This window comes from Seriola lalandi, unplaced genomic scaffold, assembly GCF_002814215.2.
Source record: "Seriola lalandi dorsalis isolate HSWRI2012SDOR001 ecotype SW California unplaced genomic scaffold, Sedor1 jcf7180002054953, whole genome shotgun sequence".
Lineage (NCBI taxonomy): Eukaryota > Metazoa > Chordata > Actinopteri > Carangiformes > Carangidae > Seriola > Seriola lalandi.
Genome location: NW_019525504.1, coordinates 894,182 through 903,703, shown reverse-complemented (window position 1 = coordinate 903,703; position 9,522 = coordinate 894,182). Strand labels below are relative to the sequence as shown.

General features: G+C 40.4%; 1 protein-coding gene across 1 annotated transcript in view; it reads left to right on the top strand.

Moving 5' to 3' along the window:
• Positions 1–1,934: 1,934 nt before the first annotated feature.
• The window catches only part of gabra2a (gamma-aminobutyric acid type A receptor subunit alpha2a), a 24,255-nt gene continuing 16,667 nt past the window's right edge, over positions 1,935–9,522 (top strand). Inside the window, exons 1-3 of the mRNA XM_087170554.1 lie at positions 1,935–2,417; positions 5,681–5,793; positions 7,076–7,143. Of these exons, the coding sequence (XP_087026680.1) occupies positions 2,350–2,417; positions 5,681–5,793; positions 7,076–7,143 (249 nt within the window). The 5' untranslated portion in view covers positions 1,935–2,349. The remainder of the gene's footprint in view (positions 2,418–5,680; positions 5,794–7,075; positions 7,144–9,522) is intronic.

The window sequence follows — 9,522 nt, the reverse complement described above, 5'->3', positions numbered from 1 at the left end:
GATAAACTGAATTATGGCAGCAGTATAAAGAGTCTAGTAGCAGATGAAGCTCGTTGTATCACCAAAAATAACAATTTTTGATTGGCTGGTGGATATCTGTTAAAAAACATATTTCCTGTCAACAGTAACATCATTGTTGTAAGTCAGTCACCAGATATATTTAACTGCAGGTAACCATAGAAACCTATGGAAGCCAAGAAAGGCCATACTCACAAATATTTTTTTATCTTGTTATGTTGACATGACAGAGCTTTGTTTTCTTTAGATAACAGAATAATCATCTTGTTATCTCCAGATAACAGAGCTTTGTTATCACAGTATAATGATCCCGTTATCTCAGGAAAACAAAGCTCTGTTACCCGTTATCTTGATATCACGACATTATCTCGTTATCTCGAGATAACGAGATTAAAAAAAAAAAGTATGTGAGTATGGCCGCTCTTGACTTCGCTGGAAAACATACTTTGTGCAAACGGGTGACTGTGGTATAAGATGAGGAAATGTGTTGTCTGCCATGTCTCCATACGTTATTCTGGTATCCATGTATTAACATACCTTGTCCTGTATTATCAATGACGAAGACCCAGTGGACAGGAAGGCAGAGGGACACTGACCAGTGCCTGATCCCAGGTTCAGTTTGAGACCATTTAAGTAAACACAAGTTTATTTAATATGGGCCATTTGCAACACAGGCAACATCACCTACAGCCCATGTTGTCCAATGAAGCTAGGCCCATGTTGGTAGAATTAAATGTCTATTACAGCTTGATTTGTAGAATGGACTCTGACTGTAGATTATTCTGGATCTGCTATGACATTGTTTTATTTATGATATTATATATTATATATGATCTCGTAAAAGGTGTCTCATAGTGTATCAGTGTGTATTTACTCTTTGGTTTCTAATTTAGAGTATATTGTGGTTTAATAGTGTCTATAGTAGGCTATATGGAATTATATGCAGTTGCTGATTAAAAATCCAGGTATATGGCGTCTAATTAGGGTATGACCTGTTTGTTTACTACAGAAGCCGAGAAAGGCCATGCTTTTATATATTGGGATATATAGATATTGGGATATTTATAATATTATCTCAAGATAACAAAGCTTTGCTATCTGGAGATCACTGAATAAGTATCCAATTATCTTGAAAAAACATAGCTCCCTTATCTCAAGATTGTTATTCCATTATGTCGTGATAACGGGATGATTGTTCTGTTATCTCAACATAAAAAAGATCCATTAATCTGGAGATAAAGATAAGAGCCATACTCGCAAATATTTTTTTTATCCCATTATCTCGAGATAAGCAGACTGTTATGTCCAGATCACGGCTTAATTATCCTGTTATGTTGAAAAAAAACAGCAAGATCATTATTTTGTTATATCGAGATATTGTAACTAGATAATCCAGATAATGGAGCTTTGTTTTCTTAAAATAACAGTGTATATTCCGATCTCCTCATAACAAAGCTCTGTTATCTTGAGATAATGGTATCATATTCCGTTATCTCGAGATAATTATTCTAGACAGCAGCGTTAATCTCGAGATAACAGCTAACAGCTTTGGTTTCCTCAAGATTTTTGTTGATCTCGAGATAACAAAGCTTTGTTATCTCGAGATAATGAGATAATTATTCTGATCTCTGCTTTAATGGGATTTTTTTTAAAAATTGCCAGTATGGCCATTCTCGGTTTCCATACTTTACTGTAGAACATGTTATTCCTAGTTTTGTCTGACATAAAGTAGTTTTTCTTACTTCTCATTAGTGAACTGTAAATTAAAGTGCGACCCGAATGAATCCGTTGAAGTGACTAACTCCTCTACGTGTCATTCTACAGGCTTTTGTTCCACTTGCCTGGTGCACGTTGGTGGTGCGCTCACACGAAACCTCATCATCAGCAGATGAACGCGTCTCTCCAGCGGACTCAGTGACTCTCTCTCCATCAGCGCGCGGGTTGGAGCTGCTCATTCAGACTGTGGCTGAGCCGAAGGGGAGGACAGGATGGACGGAGAGTAACCGCGCTCCTCTCTCTGGGAAACTACTCTGTTTTTTCCGACCAAGGCTCCATCATCTCCACCGTGTCCGCACGCAGTCCGCGTCTCTCTTGGCAACCCCCGGGGACACCTGTCGCGTTTCAGCTGGGCAGTACCTCCATCACTGAACGCACGTTTCCTCAAAGGCTGTGGAGACAGAGAGCTGGTGGTTGAGGCGGCTGCAGAGTCTTAGATGAACTGAAGCCGGTCTCTGCGGGGACCATCTAACCTGCCTCAGCTGCGCTTCGTGCCGCTCCACCGTCTCATTCAGGCTCCGACAGCGTTCCCGTCTGCTTTTTCAGGCATCAGCCATGAGAGGACGATGGAGCTCATATTCCATGTCAGTGCTGCTCTCTCTGATCGTGCTGTGGCAGACACGGTAAGTTCTGTGTTACTGATACGTGTTTTTACAGATTAATAAACCGCTCTGACGGCGCACTGACCGGGCGCACAGCGGCTCTGTGCCTCTCCACCTCCAGGCTGTTTAACGGTGTGTTGTTAAGCAGCAGCAGCAGCAGTATAGATGACTACAGCTAGATTATACCCACACTAATAACAATGTGGATTTATCATTGATCACGTCCTCTCCTAACAGTCGCTCTGTGCGCTCTGTTCAACCTCACGCGCCAGACCCCGCAGATAGATTTAACAATTTAATGGTTATTTGCACATGAGGGAGAAATATCTCAGTAGCTCAATGAGATCTGTTTCTATATGACTGTCTCACGAATACGGCTCTGACCTCAGACCTGTCAACTTTGGGAACTGACTGTTACCACCCAGCGCAAAAACCGGACGGACACCGCCGGTGACAGTAACAAGCGTAATCCATATTTAATCCAGCAGCAGACTGGACCTCCGTTAATCTGTGTAGTTTTACAATTAATTTTTTTACACTGCTTGTGTGCACGTGTGTTCCACATGAACTCAACAGCACTTAACGTTGTGTGATAATCTCAGGATACAGTCAGAGGTTGGAGAGACCGGGCGCGGTTTCTACATTTCTCCCAGTGACTCAGAGACCAACCAAACTTTGATATATTATTCTCACACCTGTCTGCTAATTATCCATACCATTCAAAGATTACATATGACATATCATTCACAATATTTAGCCTGACCCCAACCCTGGGGACAGTTGCAACACAGATCAGGGAGGGTTACAACATATTGAAAATACATTAGATTGCACTAATTAACTTTTGGGTTAGGGTTAGGGTTTTGCCTCAATAAGCATAGTATCCTGAAAACATGTATTGTTTTAAAATAATATTAAAGTATTATTTAGTTAATTAATCATTTGTATCAAAGAACAGGCAAATATATGATGAAACCATGAGAGGCTGACAAAATAATTCCCAAAAGAACCTGTTTGTATTTTCTATTGCCTTAAAATGAACTATTGTTGCATCAAAATTTGCTGCATATTTGGCTCATATATTTTGTACTAAAAATGTTGAAACACACTGCTGTGTGATCTGTTTTGATTTGGCTGCTCAGCCTAGAGACAGTTACAATAAATCAAACTCAGTAAGTTTTGACTAATTCAGACAAAAAGGTCAAGATTGTATGTGAAAAATACAGCTCATTAAAAAAAACGTTCATACTTTCAAAACATTTATTCAATAAATGCAGCAGCAGCGGATGCTGAATATATCTTCTATCGTCCTGGTGGGGGGAGAGTCTTGCTGCAACCGTCTCCCCAACCTTTAGTTTGTTCCTTGGTTTGGTCGCTAAGGTCTTCTGTGCAAATGTTTAACTGACCTTAAGTATAAGTTTAAGATAAGGGGAAAACCTGAAATACTTTTTAAGGAAACCCTAATAAGAAGACTGTTGTTTGTGCATCTGTTTTTATTTTAAGGAAACTTTCACTTGAATCTTAAGGAAAATCTTAACTGAAGATGTTTTGTGCAACCAGCCCCAGTTTGTCAAACTGAAAACATAGTTACTGTGGAAACTGGTTGTCCCGGTGATTTATTTAGAGCAGAAATGAAGGCAGGTCATAATCACAAATCAGGACATTCTGTCATGTTTTCTCCTCTGACGATTTTCTGCATCAGTGGATCTTATTTTTCATATTCCAATAAACATCACATTGCTGCACGAGTTTCTTGGCATTTACTTGAATTTCTTAATTAAGATTATAATAATTTGTAAGGAACTGACCGGTCAGCAAGTACAGTGTCACTGTGTGCATTAAAATGTCACCTCTTTAAAAACTTCAAAACACTGAGGCTGTATTGTGCCTGTTTAAATATTTAATTAGACACCAGACCAGAATTCATCCATGTCCTTTTAAAACTGTGCATCAGTGGTTTTGATTTATTCACCTATTAACTGTTGAACTTTTATTAATTGAATTATTTATTAAAGGCTTATTGTGCCATTTGTGTAATCGTACCTCCCAGGCTAAACTGTTGATAACACAGCGAGGAGTATTCCAGTGATTTAGTAGTTCACCTCCAGCAAGCACTGTCACCTCCCAACCAGAAGGTTCTAGCTCTCTGGAGCCTTCCAGTGTGGAGTTTGCATGTTCCTGGTTTCCCTCCAAAGACATATTAGTAATAATAATAATAATAATAATAATAATGATAATAATAATAATGATAATAAACCTTATTTATAGAGCACTTTTCATACAAGAGATGAATCTCAACGTGCTTTACAATAAAAAATCAATAGTAAAAAAAAAAGCTGCACTGCTTATTTTCTTGTGTGTCAAATTGTGTGTATTCAAAAGCCTGGCAGTAGAAGATTTGAGAGCTTGTGAAGGATTATAAAACAACAGAGAATCTGCAATTTTAATGCATCATCCGATCACGAATGACAGAGAATCCACTTTCATCCACTCAGATAATAGATCTAGTGACACACCGCAGCCTACCTGTCCATACCTGGGTCCCGAGATTAGTTTCAGTTGGAGCCATGACGACCCGTAGTATATTAACTTACAATCATTGTTCTTTGCTCTCTGTTCATGTTCTGCCTCGTTCTTCCTCGGGTTAACGTCGGTTATATACTCCTGATCTATTTCCCATAGACCCAACACTTCCCTGCTCGACCGCTAGTCATTGGGTCAGGCCATTAGGGAGCAGTCCTACTTTCTCCAGGTGTCAAAACCCTCCTGTCACAATCCTGATGTCACCATATCTGACCAATGATGTGTCTGCCTGGTAAGGTTGGAGTTCTATAAGAACTGTGCAAAAAAGTGTAACATATCTGCAGTAAAAAGTGTAATATAGAGCTGAGGTCACTAATATTTTTATTTTAACTGGTGCAGCTTTTTTGGCCTTTATAGTTCTGGTCATGTGATGCTACTCAGCCAATCATAGTGACTGGAGTCAGTGAGCCTGTGTAGCAGGATATCAGGGTGGATGACTGGGTCGACAAAACACAGGATTTTCAGTTTTCAGTTTGATCATTCCTAATGAAAATCATAGTGACTCGTCAGAATAGTCTTTAATTGATGATTTCTAATTCTGTCCCTAAAATACAGATGATACTGGGGTGAGGGCTGAAATGAAAAAGGCAGTCCCTTGATTGATCAGATTGATGAGGATCACATGTTGCTCCCAGTGGAACCTGTAATTCTACCTGCTGCTGTAGACTGGTCATTTTTCTTTCTCACACGTCTTGTATTAGGTCAAAGGCGGATTCCAATTCAACACGTAACTTCAAAGACATCACAACCTTCACTAAGATCCTGGACAGTCTGCTGGACGGATATGACAACAGACTGAGACCTGGTCTGGGAGGTGAGACTGGAACACTTACACACTTCCATCAAAACTCAAAAGAGACAGATGAAGACGGTCAAAATCAAATCAGCAGAGACAGAGATATCTTTACTTTTGTAAAACACTGGATCCTACATTTCCCATAATGCAACGTAATGAAGTCTTCTTCCTTCCTGTCTCGTAAATACCCACATCTCTCAAACCCCACACCTGCAGCTTGTACGTGAGACTTTCTGTTATAACCCTGATGACATCACTATGACATCATCAGAGTTGCGTTCTTAAACTTGACAAATGATGATATTATATATGATATTATAATACACAGAGTAGGACTGAAAAGATTCTGATGGGTAAGATTGAGTTTAACTCCATAAAGGAATGTTCAAAAAAATGTTTTCACCTTTGGGGCGACCTGATCATCAAATCGTTAGATTGCGTACCACATGGCTCCTGGTTCGACTCCTCCTTTCTAAATATTAACCATGGAAAAAGATTTATTTTATCGTATGTTATAAACACAGGAGAGAAGATGATTTAGATCAGACTTAGAAACTGTTGTGTGCTATTTGTAGCATGCAGGGTCTCAAAACGTGTTAAAAGGTAATAAATCAATTTGATCCATCATATGAGGTGTTAAATTCTTTTTTTTTCGTTGTCATTCGTTTTTTCCTTTTTTTTGATAGCCACAGTGACACTAAGCCTTTGTGGTACGTGCTGTACCAGCGGAGGCACCAGGGCGCCCCCACATGAATTTATTTATTCATATTGTGTAACTGAGCAGCACAGAACAGATCAAGTCAGGCAGGAACTCACACACAGGAACGGTACAGAGTATCTGGGTAATTTTCAAAATAAAACACCCTGTGCACACCCAAGTGTATATCACGTGGAACGCACAGCAACTGGAACAGAGTCGGGCGGCTCATTATACAAGTTGTGTCAAAGGGAGGGGGGGAGGCATCACCACAGCAGAAAATAACCCTGATGACATCAGCTCAGCCTGGGCTCAGAGACTAGAAATGAAAAACACAAAGCCTTTGTGACAAACTGAAGGTAGGGCGGTTCAAAGACCTGGATGTTTACTTGTCTTGGAGGGTTGAATGAAAGATCCTTTTGAGCTGCATTATGGGAAATGTAAAAGCAAGTGTTTTTGAGGTTTGAATCACATCAGGAACTAAATGTCAGGATATCTCTGCCTCACCAGTCTTTCATTAACCTGTCTGTCATGAGTCGTAAAGACTTTGCTTTTGTTTGCACCGTGATTTTCTGCAGCACATGTCGTTCTCTGTCTCCACAGACCGAGTGACAGAAGTGAAGACTGACATCTATGTGACCAGCTTTGGCCCAGTGTCTGACACAGATATGGTGAGTCTCACACACATCACCTCTCAGATTTTTACCTTCTCATGAGCCGAGAAAAACACAGTGAAGTGATGCGTCACGCTTCAATCAGTCAGAATAAATCCACAGTTTCAAACATCTTTTGGTTTTGAAAAGACTTGTACAAGGAAACTTCGAAGTGACACCAACATGTGATTTTGAGGCCTAGCTGGGAGATAGGGGCGGAGTCAGACGCTGCCAAGATGGCAACGGTGGAGCAGCAAAACTGCTCTTCAGAAACCTGTGAGTGATGTCACGTAGGCTACGTCCATCATTATTTACAGTCTATGGTCCATACAAAAGGCAAGATCTGCAATATCAAAGCAATAAAAATACAGGTACCATACAATCAAAATAGAGTTTAATAAAACAATATTAATAATACTGATGAAATGAACGACAGAACACTGAAAAACTGTCGCTGAGGTGAGTGAACCATCTACACACAGAAGGCCAAGCACCAGGTCTGAATCCAGGACCCAGTCTTGAGAAGTCGGCCTCCGAGCCTCTGACACACCATGCTTCATAAAATGCTGGGCCTGTGCACATGCAATAACACACATCCAGCAGATAATATCCTCCAGACAGAGAACTGTCAGTACTGCTTGTCCTGTTGCTATGGGAAACCCACCCACTCCAACAGGAGAGTGATGACACGTCAGGGGTCAGACTGTGTTATTAAAGATGTGATCTGATCCTCCACCGACACCCAGCTCTGATCTGAGCCGTCTACTGCATATTAAACTTATTAAAGATTATTATCATATGTTATGTAATATATTAATGTCCATATCATGTTATATAATATATTAATGGCCGTTGTCATATATCATATTAATGACTTTTATAATACATATCATAAATGATCATACATCATACGTCATACATATACTATAACCCTAATCCTACTTTTAATCAAATGGATATTAACCCATTCAGACCTCAGTTTCCCTCTAAAACATAAACATTGTTTAAACAACCTGAACCTGAGAGTTTTCTGAAAAACTTGTCATTCACTGAAACCTTTATTCCTCATCCTCTGAAGGAGATAGAAACATGAAGTAACTAAAACCATCCTCCTGGTTGTTTCCTCCACCTGCCAGTCAAGTTACAGGTGATATGGTCACAGTCTCCTCCCCCTGAGTTACAGTGTTGAATAATCACCAGATCTTTATGATATCACAGTGAAGTTGACCTTTGACCTTTTAGTACCGAATTTGGCTAAGTGATGGATGGATGATGGTATATATAATTCACAAAGCTTACATTCTTACATTCAAATAAACAAAACAAAACCTGTCAGATCTGATCAGCTGATATGTTCCAGTGATGTTGGGACTCCTGCCGTCAGTCACCCTGAGGTGATTCTGCTTTTCATCCAACAGGCACATGGTCCAATCACAGCGCATGATGAAGCTTTGTATGCGTCGATCTTTCATCCTCTGTTTAACAGTTAGTTTCAACCAGCTGATGGTCATGATAAACAGTCATTGAGTGTGTGCTTTACCTGCATGAGCCATGAGTCATACAGGTGAAGCAAACAGTCATTCATGATGTGACTGAGTTTAGACCACAGTACTACAACCTGTCTGTTTAAAATATTCACATACGTCAGGTGACAAGTATAAGTTTAGGTGTAGTATGGATGCCTGTAATGTTCCTCCTCTCCACAGTGGGGTGGTGTAGTGATACCCAGTGGCTCCTTCATGAAGGTGCTTACCTGGGCTTCAGCTCCGGGGCCCCTGACCAACCAGGGGCCTCAGGAGACATGAGCCTAATGTTTTGTTGTGGTTGGTTGGAGGCCGTGACAGACTTGTCATCATCATACAAAATGCTCCACCACACAAACACTGGAATTCATATGCTGGAGCCCAGTCTATATGATGTACTGAGGTGGGATTCTTTCCAACTCCATTAATAAAGACGAGAAGGCCATAAACGCGTTTTGTGAGGTCATCATGCCCTTTACATTTGACGTTTGACCCCCAAAGTCTAATCAGTTCGTCTTTGAGTCCAGGTGGATGTTTGTGACGAATGTAAAGAAGTTCCGTCACACAGATATCACATCCAGGAGAATGGGACTACGCAAAAACATGATGTCTCCAGCTCTGGCATACAAATCCAAACCTTAAACTAGACTAAGTGAAAGTCAAGGGTTAAACATGTTAAAATGTTCACAGTTAACCATAAACATCCAGTGTGCTGACAGAGACACTCCTCACTGAACTGATACAGCTCATACAAACACACAGTACGTCCATATGTCACACACACACACACAACACAAACACTCTGCTCCCTGCCCTCAAAGCTTTGCTCAGTTATTCCATTACAATTCCCAACCACCCCCCCACCCCCCTACCC